Genomic DNA, 22,720 nt, shown 5'->3' on the forward strand with positions numbered 1-22,720 from the left:
CGCGCGGGGCGGGGCGGCGGCGCCGGGAGGAAGGAGGAAGCCGCCATCTTGGAGAGTCGAGTCGCCATAACAAGGCACCGAGCGGCGGCGGCCGGAGGATTTTCTACCCGGGCGGGCGGGGCGCGGCCGGCGGCGGTGAGCGGGGCCGGGCGGGCACGGTGGGCTGCGACCTCCCCCGCGGGGGGGCCCGGGCTAGGCTGGGTCGCTCGGGCGCGGCGATGCGCAAGGGCCGGGGCCTGGGCCGGGCCCGGGTGGGGAAGGGGCGGGCGAGCGGGAGGCCCCGGCCCGTGTCCGGCCTGCCCGAGGGCACGGCGCCCGGCGGCGGCCCATTGTCTGCGGGCGCCCGGCGCTGCGCAGGCCACTCCGCGGGCGGCGCAGCCCGTCCAGCCCCGTCCCGTCCCGCTCCGCTGGGGCCGCCGAGGCCCGGCAGCGGGAGTGGAGCGGCCTCCGTCGCGCTCCTTTGTCTCCTCGGGATGCGGCGCGGGGGGAGGAGGGTGACCGGGCCGGCCTGGGCTGGGGCCAGGAGAGAAGCGGCCGGGCCAGCGCGTGGCCCCGGGACGCGGTGGCTCGGCCCGCGGCGCGGCCTTTGTTCGCGTCTCTGGTCCGCCGGGCCCTGGTCTCGCGGGAGGTGGAGGGGCTGCGCGTGTCGCTGCGCTTCCCCCGTGACGGGGCGCACAGGGACAGCCTGACCGCCCCCCGCGCCCGCCCGCGCTGGCTCCGGAGCTGCCTCCTTCATCGGCGCCCGAGTGAAAGGACGGACGCCCGCGGGTCTGCGCAGACTTCGCTTGGGTGTTTCCTCTTAGCACCTGAAGTACCTACAGCTGAAATGTCCAAGGAAGAAATACTCACCACGGCTTATTCTGTGTGTCTGGCAGAACCGCTAGCGTTTGCTTTAGTTCACTGCCAAAATCAGCTGGATTCCCTTCTTTGCTCTGGAAAACTAAATGGAGGAAAATAGTTTTTTTTCCTTACAATTTGGAAAACTCATTTGTGAAATGAGAGATGGCAGAAGATTCAGAGAGAGATTTTGCCCCTCGTTATATTTGATTCTTGTAGGTGGGTTTTTATCCCAGGAAGAAGGACCGTACCTGTCATAAACCATGTGAAGTGTGCTTTGATCAACAGGTTCCTTCTGTTTTGCATTGGCTAACTAAAAAGTGGTGACACTGAAAGTGTACAGCTGGCCTTGCAGGTTGTGTTTTGCAAAGGCGGTAGCCCTTTAAACCCTTAACTTCATGCTGCAAATTGTGCTCCTTTCATCCCTTTTTGTTGAACAAATTCATTTTTTTTTTTCTTTTTGCAGGGTGCAAATTGTGAGTGTGTGTTAAGCTACTGCATTGACTAGCTTACTATAGTTACTTTTCCAGTGTTGCGCTCCTACATTTTACAGGTGTTTTCTATGTATCCTCTGAGAACACCATGGGTTTGTGTACTTATTGGTATTAAGAAGGTAACTGCAGTGAAAAAATAAACAGGAAACTAGTGATCTAAAACAAATGCATCTTATTTCTAATTTGAGGCAGGGACCAAGTTAACCATTAAAAAATCTGGTAATTCTCAAGTAGAGTAGAGTGGGAAGCTGGCATTGGATGCTTTGGTGTGAGCAAAGCAGTTGTTAGGTTCAGCATGTCTAGTAGCTCATTTGTTTAAACCTAAGCCCTGACTTAACACATACCCAGGGCATCTGTTTCAGATGATCAGTACACTCTTTTCTCTCCCCATTAAGGTATTAAATTAGCGATTCAAGCAATGAAATGGCATGACTCCCAAATCCTCCCAAAGATAAATTTGGTGGTGGTGTTTTCCTGTCACACATGATTATATGGTGTTAACCCTTTCTTTTGTTCTTCAAAAGTGGCTTTATTGCAAGATGGGTAAAGTAGTTACATGACTTGAGCCTGTGTTACAGGATGTCTGTCTGCACAGCAGTTCATATGAAGTATCATGAAAGCAGTAGGATTTTTATTGTTCTTTTTACTTTGTTTTTGTGGGGTGTTTTGTTGATCAGAATTTCACTCGGTGCCAGTAGATGGACGATAGCTCTTTGTTCAGTTAGAAATAACAAGGGGAACACTATTCATTGGTGGCACTTATTTTTCATTTGAAGTTGTGTGTACTTGTTCTGGAAGTGCTGCCGCATACCGAAAGTTTGCAGTGTCCTGTCAAATATGGAAATGTGAGTGTTTTACACCAAAAGATCCGTGTATTAATTGTGTGTGTTTGCTTCTTTTTCAGATTGAAGTGAGTGATTCAGATATAACTCAACTTTGTTAGAGGGCTTTTTTTAAAAAAGTTGATCCACAGTGCATCAGAGCAAGTTACTACTTACTGTTGAGTGACTTACAGGTGCTTGCCTGCATTGCAATAAAGGACTCATATATTGAGCAAGACTTATTTATCTCTTCATTTTGGAGAGTCTTATAAACTGTTATTACAGTTTCTGTACTGACTTTCAAAGTTTTGAAGTCTAAAAAGACATCTTTAAAAGCAAACATGAGCACGGCGAGAACAGAGAACCCTGTTATAATGGGTCTATCCAGTCAGAATGGGCAGCTGAGAGGCCCTGTAAAACCCAGTGGGGGCCCAGGAGGTGGGGGCACACAAACTCAGCAACAGATGAACCAGCTGAAAAATGCCAACACAATCAATAATGGCACTCAACAGCAAGCACAGAGTATGACCACCACTATTAAGTAAGTATTTACATAAATGTATGTGGAGTTTTAAACAAGCCAAGGATATCGAGGAAAGTTGTTAGATTTCTTGTGCTGAAGAGACTGTTCTTTTTTACACTGCTATTACTTTATTATAATGTTGGCAATGTGAACTTTGATTTTAAAAAAATGGCATATGCTTTGTTTTCCCGGTTAGTGCTTTTCTCTGACAACTAGCTTTTTAACTGACTGTAACATGAAATGTCAAAACTTAATCATTTTATGTTTTGCGTTTTTGGGTTTTTTTTTCCTTGAGAGCCTTGGCCTCAAGCAGCACCTTGTTTAAATACTAAGTGAGGCAGGGGAAAGGTGGGCATCCATGCACTCCTAGGTCAAGGTACCATGCTGTTGATGAACCTTAATGCCATTTTGTTCTGCTAGTTTTATTCTCTCCCTTTTGTTTAATTTATAACATTAATTTAACAGATTTTTTTTTGTTAGATGTTGCAGTGTCATGGTTTAACTGGAGGGAATCCCTCAGCTTTCCTGGGACCCAACCTTTTTTGTTTTTTGTTTTTTTTCTTCCCAGTGGCTTTTATAAGGCCTAACTTTATGTTGGTCTTCTCAGTTTAATATGGCCTTTTTAATTTATGTCTGAATAAAGCAAACGTGGAACTATTGCGATGTCTAACCTTCACCCCTGAATCAAGAATTTCTGAAACCACTTACGAATTTGGTTGTTGGAAACTGGAGAAGGGAACTGTTTTGAACACAATTCCTGGTTTGGTTTTTTTCATATGGACTTAAAATGTATTTTTCCTTTCTCTACTGAGGGAATGAAAACTGTAGAAACTTGTTTTTAACCCTTCGAAAAAAATTTGGTATGGCGTTCCAGCATATGACAAAAATGAAGTCCATAAAAATGGCTGAGCTGTTAATTTTTGTTGAAGCACTTGTATTGTGTTTCAGAAAACTTGAGAAATGTGAGGTTCCGGCTGACTGGACACAGTGAGCTGGAAAGGGGAAGGAAACTTTTCCTTTGTGAAACAGCATTGTATAGTTGAACTAATGAGTTCTGTGTGTTTTGTCTTTCAAGACGGTACATACAAGTACTTAGTACTATTGGAAGCAAGGTAAAGAATTACATAGCTCGCTAGCATTTTCTGATATAGCAATTCACACGATCTCCCTCATCCCTCCAGCAATGAGAACAGCCATTAAAGAAACCTTTGCACATGCACATGCACATACACGCAGGTATTTGAGGCAAAAATGGTTGGTAATGTTGCCAGAATTGACAGTGGAGATTCTTGGTTACTAAAATTACCTGAGCTGTTTGGGTAATGTTTCTTTTTGACTTTTAACTATAGTCACTTTTTTGGTGCAGCTTCTGCAGTGCACCATGTAAGTGGAAGCTGTTTAGAGAGAAGGTAAGTGTTTTGACTGAGATTTAAATCCACTAACTCAGAAATTTTAATCCTTATCTTGTCATGCTTCTTCTTGCCTTTGGTGAATTGTCTATTCTCTCTGAGCTTCAGTCATCGACAGGGAAAATGTTTGGTTTACAGGAGGCTTTAGGCTGCTTCTTTGAAGATGATGTATGCTTTGTAAATCACCAATCATGATTATGGACAAAATAATTTAGTATCTTTGTTTATATCTGATGCTTTCTTACTGTAGACCTGGTGATGACTGGAAGAAGACTTTAAAACTCCCTCCAAAGGATCTGAGAATCAAAACTTCGGTAAGGATGTCTTCTGATAGGTACTGTTTGTGTAAGAAATGCTGCAGTGGCAGCTTGTATTATAACAACCACTTTCTGTTGTGTGGTTATTCCAAACTTGAAAAGTTAATAACATGCACTGTTGGTGGCGATTTGCAAATACTCCCTTTCTCTCAAGTCTGAGTTTTAGCTGGCATATTTTTTTTTTTTTTTTTTTACCTGTCTCCGGTATTGCAGAACAGAATCTTGTTTGTGATCGTTCCTGGAAAACGGAATAAAAGATTTAAGTGCCTGTGCAAAATAGTGTGCTTCATCTCCAGTCATCTAATCCCTAATTAGGCATGGTATTGTACTGCACAGGCATTTACGTGAACTCTTAGGGTGTAATTATGGGAAGCGGGTGAAGGGCAGAGGTTGACTGGAACCTAACAGGTAATTGGGCTAGTAAGGCACACCAGGTTTTCTGTCCGCCAGCATACAAGGGAGTGATAAGGTTAGCGTAATGACATGCTGCCTTTTGGATACCCTACCCTGAATGACTGCTTGCCTGTTGATGGGTGGTTTGCCTGGTGGTGGCCTTTCACATGACTTCAGAGTAGGACTTCACCTGATGCTTTGAGAATCATGGTGAAACACTTGAACTGCTCTGCCATTGTGTCCCTAGAGTGGATGATGGCTTATAACCAGGGGTCCTGGTTTTCTCTCACTTTAAAAAAAAAAAAAAAAAAAATCCTCCGTTGTCAGTTCAAAAAAAAAATGGAAAGAAAGGTAACCCCAAATCCATATTTTTCCATGATAAAAATGAAACACCACTAATACATATCTGTAGATGAGTGGGGTTTGATTTAAAACATGGAAAGAAGTGGATTTGGGGTTACTTCTTTTTCTTAACTGAAAATTGGGTGTTTGTTTTTTGTGCGTTAATTGGAGAAAACTAGGATCCCTGCTTAGTACTAAATGAGGGGTTTCTTCCTCCTTGTCTCCATCCTGGGCTTGTTGTTTGTTTTAGATGCTCAGTCCAACCAGTTCACACTGATCTGCTTTTTTGGTTACTCAGGACGTGACCTCCACAAAAGGAAATGAGTTTGAAGATTACTGTTTGAAACGGGAGTTACTTATGGGAATTTTTGAAATGGGCTGGGAAAAACCATCGCCTATCCAGGTTGGTACAGAGCAGATGATTTCTTGTCACAGACTTTTAAGTATTGGGCATGTGTGATGAATCAAAGACTGAAGTCTCTTTGAGTTTTGCTTATCTATATTTGACATGCAGTGCCTCTTTCTTGTATAGACATGAGGGTTTTAATCCCCTGTTCAGTAAAATGTTTCAAATAGGTAAATAATCCAATGACTTCTGCAATGTTTTGTGTGTGGGGAGAAGAGAAGAAACTGCTTAGTGTTGACCTGATCTTCTACTGGCAGAGATTCTTCACAAATCATTTAATTGCTCATTTACAGTTATATGATTTGTTAGAATCGCTTCGAACTCCTGGGTAGTGCTGGCTGGCTGGCTGTCTCTGTCGTTCTGATACATGCTTCAGTTACTTCCTAGAAAAATGATTTAACGATATTTGAATATTGGAGTTCATGCGGGTGGAGCTTTTCAGCTGCTTAAGGGACAAACTTGTCTGAGGCAATTTGAGCACTAGCTTACGCTCATACCTTGTATGCAATCTGTCACTTGGTTAATGCTTGGTGCATTTGTGAGATTCTTTTTCTTTTTTAATTCTTAAGTGTTCAGCCTTTGAGTCGGGTGCTGCCTCCAGTTATTTTTCCTGTTCAAACATATCCTTTCTCTTTTTCTGTGCATTTGATGTTAATCATGAACTTGAATGAATAATGCAAGTATTTCTGTCCCTTACTATTTTCCTGCCATAATGGGTGTCCAGAGTTTGGTAGAGATCCCTTACCTCCCTATGGGATTATGTAATTAGCACCTTTTTATTGTCTCTTCCTTGGCTATATCTGATGCGCGAGTATTGAGCAGGTTCCATGTGCTGTGCTTTCAGCCAAGGCAAGTGGGGTGTTGATTAATGGGATCCTGGGAACAGAACTCTTTCCACGTGGTGGAAATGGTCTTGCTTGGTCAGCTTTGATATCCGTTGTGATGAGGCTACTGGACTTAACTGTGTATTTGCAAGTTGGTGTGTCCTTGATACATGGGAAGCATTAAATCCTGTTTAATTATAGTTGAGGTAGGGTTTTTTTTTTGTTAGCTATAGTATTGCATTGATTTCTGTCTCTTTGCTTTTCAGGAAGAGAGTATTCCCATTGCTTTGTCTGGTAGGGATATCTTGGCTAGAGCGAAAAATGGAACAGGCAAGAGCGGAGCCTACCTCATTCCCTTACTTGAACGGCTAGACTTAAAGAAGGATAATATACAAGGTTTGTTAAGATGGATTTGCGTGCAGCTCCAGTTGTACAGTACTCATTGTCTGGCTGCTGCACAGCAGTATAGATGGGATTGGAACATCTGAAAATCAGGTGTCAGTAGAGCTTGATAGCAAGTAGATTCACCTAAAATTGGTTGAAGGTTCCCATTGCTGTCCAAGGGAGTATGGGCATATTTCAAATTAAAATTTATGAGGAGATGCATTCTGATGTTACCGATAGCCAGTATTTTCTCATGAGTTTCTCATGATCCTTACCCATGTCCTAAGAAGCAGGAGATGGTGGGCTGAGGGTGTAGAAGTGGTGATTGACTTAACTTCTAAGTACCACAATGGAATACTAATTAACTTTCAGTGTTTTAAGTCATCTTTCCTTAATTTTTTTTTAACTGAAGAATATTGATATAATTTTCAAGAAAACATATTTGTATTACATTCTTATAAACTCAGTGAAGTTTACCTTTTAAAAGACAAGGTGCAAATTTCAAAGGATAGTCGTATTGACTGCCTCCATGCTTTTATGGACAGCGATATCTGAAAGATAAAATAGGTCCTTTAAAATTCTGTGCTGAGGACTTTTCTTTTATTTTTCAGCAATGGTGATTGTTCCCACCCGAGAACTAGCCCTGCAGGTCAGTCAAATATGTATCCAGGTCAGCAAACACATGGGAGGTGCTAAAGTGATGGCAACAACAGGAGGAACCAATTTGCGTGATGACATAATGAGGCTTGATGATACAGGTTAGGCTGTTTCCATCTAAAATGAAATTGCTGCTTATTAGCGGTGTAACACCAAAACTGCCGGCTTTCAAATATTCTTATGCTCCTCCTAGCTCTCCTCAGGCCATTTTTGGATTCTGTTTGTCTGTTCAAATGTCTGAGTCTTTACTTGTGCAACGCTGGTTTAACTGACAGTTGTTCTGTGTGTATTCTTTGTTCAATCAAAATTCACTTAAACAATTTGCTCTCTTATCCTACAGTGCATGTGGTGATAGCTACTCCTGGGAGAATTTTGGATCTCATCAAGAAAGGTGTAGCAAAAGTTGAACATGTCCAGATGATAGTACTGGATGAGGCAAGTTGTGCTCTGTTAAATACAGTATCTTTCCATGGTGCTTAACAGTGAGTTAAAGTAATATCTATTCAGGCATGACTGTCGGGCATACTTGTCCAGCAAGTATTCTGCAGACACACCAGAGGGTTCAAGTTAGTCACTTCTGGGTGTTCGAGTGAAAGTACTCCTGGAGGAAATAGTTCAGTGTCTCCTTGCAGCTCCCACAGTCAGTTCTGCACTGGGGAAATTCACCATTTAATTTGGGTTTAATGTAAAAGGAGATTTTTGGCGTCATTTGAATAAATGACCTGTGACTGAAGATGCGGTAAAGAAAAGGCTTTCCAGTTCCTTTACTTGAAACAATTTGGGGCTTAGCATAGTTAGGTGTGGAAGAAACTGGTGCAGATGGAGTTCCCGGTTCATTCTGAGTAAAGAATGGGAGATCTCCACTTTTCATCTCTCAATCTGGTATCGTTTATATCGAATACATTTGAAAGCAAGGCAGGGTAAATAGCATTTCGTAGTGCCTTTGTAGTTTAGAAATAAAGCTACCTGAAGAACACTGTATTCAAAGCAAGATTTCTCCGCCATAGGATGGCGGGGAATGGCAGATACGTTTCAGTTTCTGACTTCAGTGTTATCGAGCCAAACCTTGCTGTGCTTGCTTAGTTTTTTTTCCTCTTGTTGCAGGCAGATAAGTTGCTGTCTCAAGATTTTGTTCAAATAATGGAAGACATTATTCTCACGCTACCTAAAAACAGGCAGATTTTGCTCTACTCAGCCACTTTCCCTCTTAGTGTACAGAAGTTCATGGTAAGTTGAGATGTTTGGAAATGTATTGCCTTGTTGACCCCCTATTTGGGCTTTTAAGTCGTGGATGGGTAGGGGTTTCCATTACATGCATAGGTAAACATGTCTCCCGATATTAAGAAGAGATTCTGTTTGTGTTGCGTGAATGACTATTATAAAAGCCACGTTCTTTTTGTTCTTGTTTAATGTTACTTTGGGCATGGATTACTTGCATTGCTTTATGCTACACACAAAGCATTGTACAGAGTTAATGCTAATGAGGGTGTCTAATGGAACTTCCAGAAAGTATTCCTGTTTGGCCTGAAGTCTTGGTTTATAGGTAATCCTTCATAAAATTCTATAGCAGTGCTTCTCAGCTGTTTCAGACAGGAGGTATTATTCTTCAGAATGTAAAAGCTCTTAATTTGCACGTGTTTTTTGAGTACAGAAGAACAATAGTGGAGAACTTGGAAAGTTCACAACAGATGAGAATACTTTTTTTTAATACTATGGGTTCCGGTTTGAAGTCTCTGGGTTTATCTTTTGAATTGTGTTTGCATGCTTAGTGCTAAGATAGCAGGAGCACTGAATCATGCCTGAAAGCCTCTCAAAGCACACCACGGTGCTGTAGCGCCCTGACTGAGCATCGGTGTTCTATAGAGTCCATCCTGTGTGCACTAGCGCAAGTGTTAAGCTACTTCCTTGTTGTGAGGAGTACTTGATGCATCTCAAATGTCAGGATTGCTGTTTAGATGACAGTTATTTTGATGAATTGGTTCATTTTTATTGCCTTAATTTGAATTCTTTATTTTAGAATTCCCATTTGCAGAAACCCTATGAGATTAACCTGATGGAGGAGTTGACTTTGAAGGGAGTTACCCAGTACTATGCCTACGTAACTGAGCGCCAGAAAGTACACTGCCTCAATACATTATTTTCCAGGGTAAGCAGCAGTGCATTTTTGTCAGTACTGGAGCAAGAATATGAACCACTTATTTCTTCTGAAGGCTAAATTTATAGTTTATGGTGGTAAAGCTGTATTTATTCTGGCAAACGGATCTTAATCATCTGGAAATGAACAGTGGCGTCTCCTACCAGTTTACTTTAACATGCCGTAGCTTTTAAATGGAGACTGCTAATTTTTCCTGAGCATGTATATTTTTTTGGCACTTGATGCTGCACAGTTCTCCTATAGTGAGGTGTGTTTTTGCTGTTCTCCACAAAATGCTAGTGGGAGTGACTTAGCTGAAATTCCGAACATAAGTGCTTTGCCCTCTTTGAAAGGGATGCGGTCTCTCCGAACCTCAAAGTGCTGTAAGTAAAATACATCTGTTCTTAACACACTTTTGTATTCAGCTCCAGATTAACCAGTCAATCATTTTCTGCAACTCTTCTCAACGGGTTGAACTGCTAGCCAAAAAGATCTCCCAGCTGGGTTATTCCTGCTTTTATATCCATGCAAAAATGAGGCAGGTGAGTGAATTTGCTGGTTCTTCTCAGACTTTCGCCTGCAAAGTGTCAGACTGTTGTCACTATCGTTGTGTCCTTTACCAGGGGGGAAAGTAGTTCTAGAAATTTGTGTCCTTGTTTAAGTACAGGAACTCCGGTCTGATTTAGGAAGACCAAACTAAGCTATGATAGGTACGCCTCTGGCAATTAAAATGTGTTTTGTGTGATTCTGTCGATACACAGACATGGAAATAATGATCGGTTCTATCTTTTTAACCTCCAGCCTTTGAGTTTTTCTGCTGCCCATGTCTCAAATCTCACTTTTTTTCCTTTCATCACCCAGCAAACACCATTAATAGTCTGGGAAAATACTCATAACAGTATTATTGTGACACATGATTTTTAATTTATCCTTTGACAATTGGATATAAAAAAAACTCAGAACTTCATGAAACATGCCACTCGCTACGCTGATGAGTAATCTAAGCACTTCTTGGCGTGTAAATAAAATACAACGCCATCCTGTTTTTTATTTTCATTATTTCAATATCAGTAAACGTTTAATCAGTTTTTGAAGGTCTGGATTGGATCGCTGGCTGCTACTTAATTTTTACAGTATAACGTAAGGCATAATTTTTGCATGTTAAGCTATAATTGATCTGTTTTGGCTGGTTGTCTCTGACTGCCCTCTTGGTGTTGACAAGATTGTGTTTGTGTCGGTTTAAAAATCAGAAATAAAATGCTGAGAACTTTGACAGAACTTTGCAAAGCATCAAAATAAGCAATACAACCGCATCGTCATCACAATGTAGTGAAAATTTAAGTTGGAGGAAAACCTTTGGATTATCATGAATCGGTTCATCTCTAAGATGTACAGTGAATAGTTTTTATTCCAAAAAATAATTTCCTTAAAGGCTAGTAGTCAGTATATCTAGATTAAAAGTGCTTTTGGCCACTAACTTTCAGTTGGGAACACGTCATCCTACAGACCTATGTGGCGAGACCCGATTTTTGTTTCTGTTGGACTCCTTGTTTGTCATTTTAAAGCAAACGTGAAAAGCCAGACAGGTTCAGTCTTTAACCATTGACACATGGGTACGGGAACTGACGTTGTTAAGTTGACAGAACCCTCTTGGATGAGCTCTTCAGTTAGTTCAGGCATCTTGCATGCGCTTAGCTTAAGAGGCACTATTAAGCTGGTTAATGTTTATCCACAGAGACTGCCTCGCTGCTTAAATCAGTACAGTTAAATGCTGTTCCCAGAAAGGTAAACCGTACAAAGAAAGACTCTGATAATTTGAGATTTATGAAAGAAAATGCAACAAATGCTTGGTAGTAAAAATTAATGTGTACATTTCCAGGTTTGTGTGTTTAGGTATTCCTACGTTGAGATGAGGAGTTTTGGCTTGAGTGGGGTTTAACTGTGAAATGCACGCAATAGCTTGGGGGAAAACCTGCTAATATACCTTTTTTTTTTTTTTTTTTTTTTCCTCTTTATCAGGAGCATCGTAATCGTGTGTTCCACGATTTCCGAAATGGCTTATGCCGCAATCTTGTTTGCACTGGTGAGTATTCCTTTTGTTTTTGTTCATTATTTTTTTTCAATTTCTGAAGGTGACGATGGGAGTCGGATCACTTAGCTCATAGTTAGCTACAGCATCCAGCCCAGATGCAGTTTGTCTACTTCTATAAATCAGTGAAGAAAATATTTGCTTTGGAGGACAGCATTTTCTTTTATTCCCCCTTCCCCAACTTGTATGCATCATTAATGTAAGCTGTTACATGTATTTTTTTGAGAGCTTACGTGATATTTCAGGGAAACAGATTGAGAGTGGCTGAATAAAGACAAAAGGTGATTTTTAAATATTCCTTCTCTGCACAAAGTAACAGATGGATTGTTTGAGGTTTTCGTGATGGCTGTGTGATTCTGAACTGCACACCAATACGTTTGTTACACTAAGCCTTACTACTGTTGCGTTTAAGTGACTTACATAAGAATTGTTGCTATTTGTTTTGCATTTGACATAGGATAACACCTCTAGGAGCTGCTGACAAATGTGCTTCGTTCTGCTGTCCTTTTTTGCCACTTCAGTTGCATTTTGTAATGTCTGCAAATATGTTGAGTTCTCAGCAATCTGTGGATGGTTTCACCATACATTGTTTTTAAAAGTTGATCACTGCATTAGTTAACAAAGTATCATAGCAAAATTAAGACTCGTTAATTAAAATAACTAGAGAGGTTCAGTCCTTGGACCAGCGCTGTTCAATGTCTTCACCAGTGACTTGGATGAGGGTGTGGAAAGCGCACTGTCCAAATCTGCAGATGGTACCAAATTTACGGGGTAAAGTTAACACACGACTAGAGGGTAGGGAATGAATCCCGGCAGATCTGGACAGGTTGGAAGAGTGGGCAGAACAGAATAGGATGCAGTTCAACAAGGATAAGTCCTGCACCTAGGGAGAAGGGATTGCCAGCGCACTTACAAGTCCCTTCCGACCCTACTAACTATGAAACTATTAAGTGGGGGGAGGACCTTCTCAGCAGCACAGCGGCGGAAAGGGATCTTGGAGTCATTGTTGACACCAAGATGAACGCGAGACGCCAGTGTGACGAAGCGATCGGTGAAGCTAACCACACTGTATCATGTGTTAGCAGCTGCATGACAAACAGGCCCAGGTAGGTGCTACTTCTCCTCTCTGCGGCTTTGGTCAGGCTGCAGTTGGAGTACTGTGTCCCGTTTTGGGCACCACACTTCGAGAGGGATGTGGACAACCTTGAGAGGGTTCAGAGGAGGGCCACTTGTATGGTTAGGGGCCTGCAGGCAAAGCCCTGTGAGGAGAGCTTGAGGGCCCTGGATCTCTTCAGCCTCTTCATCGAAGAGCGGGGACGGGACAGCAAGGAATAGGAGATGCTCTGCTTACCAGGGCACCCCTTGGAGTACTGGGAACAGTGGTCACAAACTGATGGAGAGCGGATTCAGGTTAGATATCAGGAAGAACTTCTTTACGGTAAGGGGTGCCAGAATCTGGAATGGCCTTCCAAGGGAGTAGTTTCGGAGGGGGCCAGGGCTCTTTCCTGCCCAAGGCAGGGGTCAGACTCTATCTGCTACGGTCCCTTCTGATCCAAATGTCTGTGAATCTAGGAAAATTGATGAAGGTTTAGTTGAAAACTTTAATAAGCACTTACTGGTGTATCAGGAGTAAGTTGATGTGAAATTTCCTTGCTTAAGTGGCAAAGGATTAGATTAAGTCATGTCATCTTGAATCTTTTCCTTTAAATAAGCATTTAGAGATGAGACGGGGCAGTGTCAAATAATTGCATGCGGCCTTTTACTTTGGCTGTACGACTTCATTGTTGACAAGGAGGTTGTTTGCTGATGAGTGTTTTGGTCTAAGAATATTAACTGCTTGAATGCAACAGAAGTAGAACAGAAGGATTAAATAAGGTAAAAATCTATTTAATCCTTCTGCCTCTATGGGTTAAACTACTTCATCTTTAGGGAGAGTTGGGGCTTGAAACTGACACTTAGAATTGTTCAGATATACAAAACGGCTGTGGTGTTGGTTTCTGTTCCTGATAAGAGGGCCTTCGAAAATGAGATGTAGAGAGTCAGCCTTCTGTTGGTTCTTAACAGTGTTTTTTCCACATCCAGAAGTAGTGAAAAGACTTAACCAAGCTAAGTTCACAATAGACCATGGTCTCGGGTGACGTTTGCCATGCAGTTTTTCAGGTAAACAAACCACGTTAGGGGAACTTGCGTTTCAGCTAATATGAAAATGTCTTTCAGATCTGTTTACCCGAGGTATTGATATCCAAGCTGTGAATGTGGTGATAAACTTTGATTTTCCAAAGCTGGCAGAGACTTATCTCCATCGTATTGGCAGATCAGGTAAGGGGTCATTGTTTAGGAAAGGCATGTAAAGAAATATGATTAACTACTGCTGGATTCATTTCTACTTTTTTTTTGAGCTTTGTGAACATCATCTGTAAGCTGAAATCACGAGAAAGGAGTAGATTTTCATATCGTAAAACAAATTGTTATGCAGCGCTTATTCGGGGGGGGGGAGGGGGCAACGAAGTAGATATTTTGTTTTTTAAAGCATCATTTTGGTGCATATAACAAAACCAGATTGAATGCCTACATTGCTGAAAGGTATCCAGAAACAGGGATTTGGCTTATGTGATTGAAATGTGCTCTTTTCTTTCAAAACCAGGGGCAATTTTCAGTGGCTGTTTGCCTTTAGGAAAACTGTACTTAAATAGCTCGGTCTCTGAGTGCATTTTAAGTTCTTGTTTTGTGTGCCTCTGTCCCCAGATACCTCAGCGTGAATGAATTTGAACCATTCTTAGCGAAGACAACTCAAGACTCAGTCTTTTCTAACTTAGCCTTTCAGTTGCTAATTTTATTGGGGCTGGGGTGGGGGAAAGAGGGAAGAGTAGGAAAAATGTGGATTTTTGCATTAGATTCCCATTGTGGATAGTTTTTTAAACCACTAGTGCTCAACCTCTTTGCCTTGCGGGCCAGATGAACGATGCCTGCCTGGTTCCTCTCAGGGTTGGATCTGGCCGGTAGGAGGGGGTGAGGGAAGCCTGGCCCTGACCTAGCCATCCTGGGGAAAAGAGGTTTGGCCCAGCCCCAGTCTTGCTGCATGGGGTTTGGGAATTTGACAAAGTTGGAGAGGAGTGGGAATGCTAATTGCTGCTGCTTCCATGCTGCCACATTTTTCTGGCCTGCAGGGAGTCCCGTGGGCTGGATATCTCAATTCTGTGGGCCAGACTTGGCCCATGGGCCTGGGGTTGAGCATCCCTGGTTTAAACTGATGATTGTATTCAGTCACTCAACTTAAATTTACTCTAGGCTGTATGTGGAGCAAGAGTCTGAAAGGCGACTCTTCCACTGGGTAGCCTTTGTTGTTTTTTGATGTCGTGGGGTTTTTTCCTCTCTCTTTTAAAGGGGTATAAAAATGCAACAATACCAGGGTGTGTGAAACCCAAACTGCAAATGTACTTGAGGGTTTGGATTTACTAACTAGTGTAAAACTTCTTTTTATGATTGCTGTGTCTATGATCTGCAGTCCAGTCACTTGGCAGCCTGTGGGCTCTGGCAGTAAACCTTTCACTACTTCTTTCTGTGAAGGTCGCTTTGGTCACCTTGGCCTGGCCATCAATTTGATCACCTACGATGATCGCTTCAACCTGAAAAGTATTGAGGAGCAGCTGGGGACTGAAATCAAGCCCATCCCAAGCAACATTGACAAGAGCCTGTATGTGGCAGAGTACCACAGTGAACCTGTAGAAGATGAGAAACCTTAACCACGTGCGTATGTTACCTTTTGAGTACTGAATTGGGGTGAGTAAAGAGATGGAAGCAGGCGGGAATTTGCTGGGTCAGTTCTACCTTAGCGTGCTTTCCCCTTCCTTATTTTGTTAAAGCTTTTTAACTCTGTATGGTGAGCTCTTCTTGAGTGCTGGAGTAAGGGAGAAACTGAAGGGTGGCAGAGTTTGGCCTAGTGGCATATCTTTGAACTTGGAAATCAGGAAGGTGCTATGATAAAATGGAAGAATGAGGTGATCTTTGTTCAGTGGATCAGCTCCTTAATAGGTGAGCACTGTGTATGTGGGAGTTTAAAAACAAAGTAGCCTCTTTCCCCCTGCTTCTTGCTTGGCAGTTGCTGACTTGTATCCTGTTTTACAAGATAAGAATTGCCCGTGGTCGCAGGGAACACCTTGAATAAGGCAGTGATATAAAAAGGGCTGTCAGTGGGATTTTGGACTCGTTGCCATTTGTTCATGCAGGAGTCCAGAGGCCCCAGTCAAGGTTAAGGCACCGTAGTGTGTTTGATCTCTGTACAGATGTTCAGTAAGATAAATAGCTAGTGTGCATCAAGGCAGTATTGTGGATGAAATGGGAGAAAGGAGGGTGTAAAAAGCTGTGTGGTTTTTATGCTGGCTATTGGGTCTCATTACAAGTTCATATCGACTTGTAAAATGGCTTCGTTCGTTCGTTCGTTCGTTCGTTCGTTCGTTCGTTCGTTCGTTCGTTCGTTCGTTCGTTCGTTCGTTCGTTCGTTCGTTCGTTCGTTCGTTCGTTCGTTCGTTCGTTCGTTCGTTCGTTCGTTCCGGACTTACAGGTGCTACGCAGAGGTCAGTCGTGAGGAAAAGTGGCTTTGTGGCTCAGTTCAGGGAGGTGTTCCCTTAGCCATTTCTGTCCTTTTTCCCCCCATTTATCCTTGAGGGAGAAAGTGGGAGGTGGACATTGGACATGGCTGCCCTCCTTGGAGTAGAGGTCGAGAGGGCCATGTGCCAAGAGACTACCAAATGGCAGAGTTGAAGGGAAGGCCTCACATGTGAGGACAACACTCCTTGCAGAGAGAGAGCTTTACAGCTGTAGCTTTAATGGGTTTCTGAGGAAGTGATGCTTATTTCAGAGGCAAAAGCAGAGGAAGCTGTGGTAGTCCATGTAGGAGATGGGGACAGCCTGAGCTTAGTATTTCAGCCACGTTATGAAAGAAGATTTGGGCACTGTTTGAAGTGCCCAAGGCAGGGAAGAGGCAGGAGGCAAAGATGATCGGGATAGTAACGTGTGACAATTCTGGCAGCAGTGAGAGAGAGGGGGAGCATTTGAGGGAAGATTTCAGCTTGGGTTTGCAGCGCCAGCTACAACTTAAGCACTTTTTAATTGTTCAAATGAGCAGACTTCTGCTCGGAGGTGGATAAGATCCCCTCTGCTCTGTTCCAGGGGCATTTGATAAACCACTCCTCCCCAGGAGTCGGAGCTAAGTGTGCGTGTTTGTCTGTAATTCACTTGCTGGCCACTTGAGGACTCTCCTTTCAACCAAAGAAATATGGAGGTCTTCTCTGGCTGTTGTCAGGCTCCTGCTTAGGCTGCAGCCTTTCCACTAACGGTGTTTTTGAGTAACCCTGCCCCCCGTTTAGAAATCTGGTGTTCCTAGGTTATAACTTGGCAACACACGCTTCCAAGGACTGTGCATGCTTGATTCCTTTCCCTTGCTTTTGGTACTGTACCCCTTTTTATGATGGAAATGCAGGGATAGAATTCAGAATGAAAGTAGATCTTGTTTCTGGGAGTAAGCCCAAGAATACTCATTAGCAGAAGAATGTTATCAGGGTCTGAAATATCTTGTAGCCTAGTTATTCTTGAAAGAGCTTAGGGGATAAAGTTTTATGTGAATGAAAACATTTCATCACTTGCTTCCCCTCTGAAACTGAGGGGGTCTGGTCAGAGGCCAAGCTTACATGTAGTCATTGTCCAGCTAGCCTGAGCTGTCCTTGAAGGACAGTCAGGCGCATCATGGTAGCGTCAACAACATTTATAGTGTAAGAACTAATTTTAAAAGTGTTTCAGAATGCCCCTGTAAGGGTGAGTGCTATAAGTCTGCCAAAGAACTGTCGTTTTGCTGTTGCGTGTAGTGTGACATTCGAATGCCATATGGGAACGAGAAGACGGAGTGCTTTTAAAAATGAAAAAGTAAAATCTGTTTTTTGAAGCGACTTGGCCACAGTTGAATTAGCCAAATTTGGTTTTCTTTTCTTTTAAAGAGCAAGCTTGCCTTGCCATACATTAAGTTGCTGCCTGCATTTCCTGCTTAGCATCCAGCAGCAGTGGTAATTCCCTGTTATGTCTGTTAGTTTGGAGATGTATAGCTTTATTTAGCATTATGCAATAACTGTGATGCCCTTGACATCTTTTAACATAAACTCAAGTGCTCAAAGTGGCTAGAAGTTTAAGGTTACTTTGTCAAAACTGGATTGATCAGAGGTACTGTTAGAATGCTGAACCCCTTTATTTTTTTCTGCTTTGAACACAACTTGGAGAAACTAACTGCAGGTTCCTTGTTCTTTAGGCTTTGATTACAAATGCCAGAAGCTGAAGCCCTTTGATCCGGATCTGTGACGCATCATTTCTTTGGGGATATCCTTCTCTTCATGGGTTTTTCTTCACCTTTTTCTTTTTTGGGACTAAGAAGACTAAAGAGCTCAGCCTTTTTTTTTTCATTTTTTTAAAAAAAAATTTGGCAGCAAGGAAAAAAGACAAAAGAAGGAATATCTTTTTTTTGGTTTTTTTTCCCACTTGTTTGCACTGTGTGCTGATTTGAACATTAGTTGCACTAACTGCTGGTTTTAATTTTTTTTTTTTTTCCTTTGGGTGGGAGGGACAGCAAAGGAAGAAGAGAAACCCTGAAAAGAGAAGAATCTTGATGAATACAAGCTTGTCAACGATTTTCAAATTCTCCCAACAGCTGACTGAGTGCATTTCAACTTCTCCCTGGTTACTCATCTGTTTTTAAGCTAAAGAGCTTGTTACTTATTCGTGCAAAGTGCCTTATGCTATGAGACCATTCAGAATATCACCTTTCCGATGCAGCCCAAGGAATCAACAGCTATTTTTTGTTTCAGGTCAAAGTCCCCAACCCTTCCCCTTCCTTTTCCCCGCAGTACTAAAGGCAGGACTAGGAGGTGAAAGTTATCAGTAATGTTTTTGTTTAACTCGTTTGTTTGTTTGTTTGTTTGTTTGTTTTTTTACTTGGAGGAGTTGATATGCAACTGCAGTTCACCCATACTGTAAATACATGTATTTAAAACAAAAAAAAACACCAACTGAAAATCTGGGCTGATTAGGTGCAACATCATAGCTCCAGAAGGAAAGAGCAGCCTGTCATCTTTGCAGGAGCCATATGAAAAGCCCTTATGCTCTAGCAGAACACTAAAGACTGGTTTCTAAGTCTTCATTAGTAGTTACAGCACTTGATTTGTAGACTTGTTTCAGAGCCATGGCCCTCTTTCCTCTGGTGCAATGTGTCCCATAGAAAATCGGATGTGTATACTTGTACAAACTTTGTAAATACGTTGTTTTTTTTTCTGTCTTGGGTTCATATATAACTTTTTTTTTTTCCTTTTTTGATGAAGGTTGCTGGGGTTAAAGGAATTAGGTTGATTATGGGAGCAGCTAAAAATGAGAGGGGCTCAGTTTTCTGCAACACTAAACATTGAAAAGTGCTCTGACTCCGAAGGGCAGACCTCTACAAGTTACCCCTGTCAGGGTGGGTTTGCTCTGGTGCTTGCAACACTGTCCTATACTGCTTTCTTGGAAGAGATTACTTCTGGGGTTGAAAGGCCTCAAAGTCTGTAGCTCAACCTGTTTGAGATGCTCTTCAATTTCCCCCTTAGAAACTTCAGGAACTTTACCAAGCTCTGAAGGGGGCAAAGACCTGTGTTCCACCATGGCACGAGGGAAATCCTGCAGGTATCAGTGTTGTTGAGCAATATGTATAAGGCATGGATTTAGGTTTAAAAGAAACTATAAAAAAAAAAAATACTTGCATAAACTGACAGTTCTGGAGCTCTATGGGATTGATTCACCTCCTACAGCATTGTGCATACTCTGCCCAAAACAACCTTACATAGACTCTCGAGCAGGTAAGGGCAAACCCCTTCTAACTTGTGAACGTCGAAGCTGCAGAAAGCTGCTTGACACTTCCTATGGTTTGGCACGAATTGCTGTCTGTCATTTTGCATTGTATATTGCTGGAAAATGCTTTATGGTTAAGTAGTGTTGCTTTAAATTGTGCCCCTCCCAACATGCTTGATGTTTGGCCTGATCTACAGGCAAAAGGAGTGAGACAAATCAAAACCAGTAAACTTTTTTCTTTTCTTTTCTTTTTTTTTTATTTTTATTTTTTTTTTAATTCCCTTTTATCTTGTTCAACAACAGTTTTGCTAGGAGGCACCTGGAAGAAGGTGGTCCTTTTTTGCTCAGTCACACATTGTGTATACAAATGCTGCACTTGCACCATGCTTGCTTACCTGGATAATTAATCAACTTAATTTCTCCCCCGTTTGACTTTTTATAAAAAAGTGAAATTGTTTGGAAAAATATGGCAGATTTTTGAGCATCAGAAATAGACGCAGGTGCCTCCTGGCAACAGCTTTCTCAAGGTGGAAAGACTTTCTTTTTTTTGTTTTTTTTTGTTTTTTGTTTTGTTAATTTTTTGTCTACAGTGACTCCATAATAGTAGCAAAAGCTGCACTAAAGTACAGACTCAAGAGCTTGGTCACAGGCACTCTGTGATCCACATAACTGCATCCAACTGGCAGGTACTAAATGTAAACAAGTAATTTGGGGGGGCTTTTTGGGGGCGGGGGGAGGGAATTTGTGGGTGGTAATGTTGACCAAAAGTAAAATCTTGCTCTTGTACTGCAGCCAGTTCTTGGTTTTTTTGTTTTTTTTTTTTTCAATGAGACAGAGGGATCATTTTAGTGCAACAAAGATGAAAATGTGTAAATAAGTTTTGTATCCTGTGACAGGGCATGCACATATAACAAGAAAAGGATAGCCATGCTGAGTCAAGTGTGTGCTCTGCTTGGATTTGTGGCAGGTCAGCCTGGTGCCATGCTTTGGTCCCTCTTGAAGCACAGAAATTTTTAAAATGGAAAGTATTACTTTAAACTTGGCCTCTGATTGAGGATTGGCACTTAGCTAGACTGTTGGGGGCACCATTCTAAAGTGGCTTCTTCTCAAGGAAAGAAGCGGTCTGATTCTGGTGCCAGCAGGCTATCTCTAGATGTATACGATCTTGCAAAAGGAAAGATGCTCCAACTGACTAGGTTAAATCCTAGTTGTTTTTTTTTTCTCCCGCCTTAAGTAATATATAAAATTAGACTTCCTTGGATTTCTTCTGGCTTACTCTGACAGATTACATGACAGACTTCATGTTTGTCCATTGAATTGGAATGAGTCTCTGCTTTTGGTAATAAGCCCAACATAACATTTGCTCTGGCAGTGGTGATGTTCTTAATGGGCTGTTGAGCATTTTTTCATACTTTTTATTAAAAAAAAAAAAAATAAAAAAATCCTAGGAGCCTAAAAGGCTAATGTCGCCCTGCAAAACGGATACATTTATCTTCCAGTAGACATGGAGACATGCCATTCTTAAGCCTTTTGAAGTATGACTAAAAAAATCTAGATGGGTTTCTCAACATACGTTGTCCAGATGCACAGCGGTAGCTGGAGGGTTTTCCCCAAGGGGAGTGGGGTGGGTTGGTCTCAAATATTTTAATTTTCAGAATGAGATGGGAGCATCTTTCCTTCACCTTTTGCTTTGTGTCTATGTGGGTAAGAACTTGAAAGCTTGACACAGGAATTGCAAACATGTTTGTATCAAAGCATCTCATTCTGTTTAACTTTGTTCTTTGTTTTAGTGTGGGGAGGGGGAGGGTGTCTGCACCAAGGATTTAGAAATGCTTCAGTTGCTTATATTCCATCAGTGATTGACACGGTGCAGGGATGAAGAGACCATCAATTTGCCTGTATTTTTAAAGTACGCAGACTTTTTTTTTTTTTTTTTTTTGCCAGGAGTTCAGTTCCATTGGAATGATCTTTTGTTGGCCGTGGACTTGCTAATACTGCTCGTGCCAAGGAGCTTATTGACTCATGGGAACAGAGTGAACTGTGTCCTTTGAATAGTGTTGCTGCCACTAACAATTTGGTTACATTTGGTCCAAACCGAGAGTGTTTGTGTTGCCATGACCCTTTTACTCCAACTGTAAACCAAAATTTCTCTGCACAATTAACGTGTGGTCTCTCAAGTGAAGAGTGCATGTCAGACAGCTGAGGAAAGAGAGGTGGCGGGAGTTTGCCTTGAGCGTTGCTCCCTCCACTTCTTTCTTTTGTTTTTAGCCTGGAGTATTTTCCTACTGGAAGCATTGTTAAATTCTAGCGTAGACAAAAAGTGAGGGAGGGCTGGGTTGTGGGGTGGTGGGGAGGGATAGGTTTATTAAGATACAGGCTTCCTGTATTTTAACCAGTAATTGTTGGGAAAGGGTGTTTGGAGAAATATAGGCAATATTCCCTTTACTGAAAGAAACAGGAACTTTTTCAAGCAAAAACAAAACAAAACACATTTTTTGTTTTGTAATTCAAATGAGACTTTATAAACCATTAGTCCCTAGTTAAAGGGGCTATATTCCACTGATAACAAGTGAACATGGACTAGAATTTGGAAACATTCAGGGGAGGGAGGGGGAAAAATTGGCTTTCTGTTTAATTGGCAATTGGCAAACTGTCCAGTGCAGCTCAGTTTTTGTTGAGAAAGTTTATCTCTGTATGTACTTATATGTGATGGAAGGCTGTGACTATGTGAGAGTTTTCACTGAGTTCATAAGAGTATAAGAAAGATGAATGGTAAAATCCTGATTTTGTTAATAAAGCTCACTGGAACACCAGAATGGTGTTGATGTCTGTCTTCTAACAGCTTTTTTGTGGTACTGAGTTAAAAGGTTGGTTCTTTCCTCTTCCTATTCAAGACCGTGTGCATTTGCTGCAACCCTGAGCGTGTCAGTGCTTCAGAGTGGCATAAGTAAGAAGTGGTAATTTTAAACATAGGTCAAAAGGGCATTACAAGCACAATAGTAACATTGCAGCTGCAGCAAACAACAGCACGTGGCCTCTGAAAGGGGTTTTGTCTTGTTGGCAGGGCTGCCCAGTGTTTGCGCTAACTTCAGCTGAATCTGCTAGATGGTCCGTACAGTCCATCTTGCTGTTGGTGTTTCTTCATTTCAGATTTCAGTTGGCCCGGAAGTTAACAATGCTTTGCATTATACAGACTTTTCAGTTACCCTCTGGAAAAAAAAATTAAACAG

At 42.0% G+C, this 22,720-nt stretch overlaps 2 protein-coding genes and 1 long non-coding RNA gene across 4 annotated transcripts in view; 2 read left to right on the forward strand and 1 right to left on the reverse strand.

Annotated features, from left to right (window-relative positions):
• DDX6 (DEAD-box helicase 6) lies at positions 1-22,315 on the forward strand. Of its 2 annotated transcripts, none has more exons than XM_090027186.1 (15): positions 1-135; positions 2,236-2,693; positions 4,335-4,398; positions 5,435-5,539; positions 6,633-6,762; positions 7,362-7,508; positions 7,748-7,846; positions 8,516-8,634; positions 9,425-9,553; positions 9,967-10,083; positions 11,561-11,624; positions 13,848-13,949; positions 15,198-15,381; positions 17,926-20,176; positions 21,435-22,315. In XM_090027186.1, the coding sequence occupies exons 2-13, from the start codon at positions 2,494-2,496 to the stop codon at positions 15,371-15,373; spliced, it is 1,452 nt and encodes a 483-aa protein (XP_089883312.1). In that variant the 5' UTR covers positions 1-135; positions 2,236-2,493; the 3' UTR covers positions 15,374-15,381; positions 17,926-20,176; positions 21,435-22,315. The 2 variants fall into 2 exon arrangements, with proteins under 2 accessions (XP_089883312.1, XP_089883310.1); XM_090027184.1 differs by having other exon boundaries at positions 15,198-15,377.
• TREH (trehalase) overlaps positions 20,042-22,720 on the forward strand; it is a 13,426-nt gene continuing 10,747 nt past the window's right edge. The window contains exon 1 of the mRNA XM_090027181.1: positions 20,042-20,176. The gene's annotated coding sequence lies outside the window, so the exon portion shown is untranslated. The remainder of the gene's footprint in view (positions 20,177-22,720) is intronic.
• The window catches only part of LOC149853592 (uncharacterized), a 12,078-nt gene continuing 10,270 nt past the window's right edge, over positions 20,913-22,720 (reverse strand). The window contains exon 3 of the long non-coding RNA XR_016439142.1: positions 20,913-22,699. This is a non-coding gene — a long non-coding RNA (uncharacterized LOC149853592). The remainder of the gene's footprint in view (positions 22,700-22,720) is intronic.

Source organism: Crocodylus siamensis, chromosome 14 (assembly GCF_052110815.1).
Source record: "Crocodylus siamensis isolate JL-2025a chromosome 14, ASM5211081v1, whole genome shotgun sequence".
Taxonomy (NCBI): domain Eukaryota; kingdom Metazoa; phylum Chordata; order Crocodylia; family Crocodylidae; genus Crocodylus; species Crocodylus siamensis.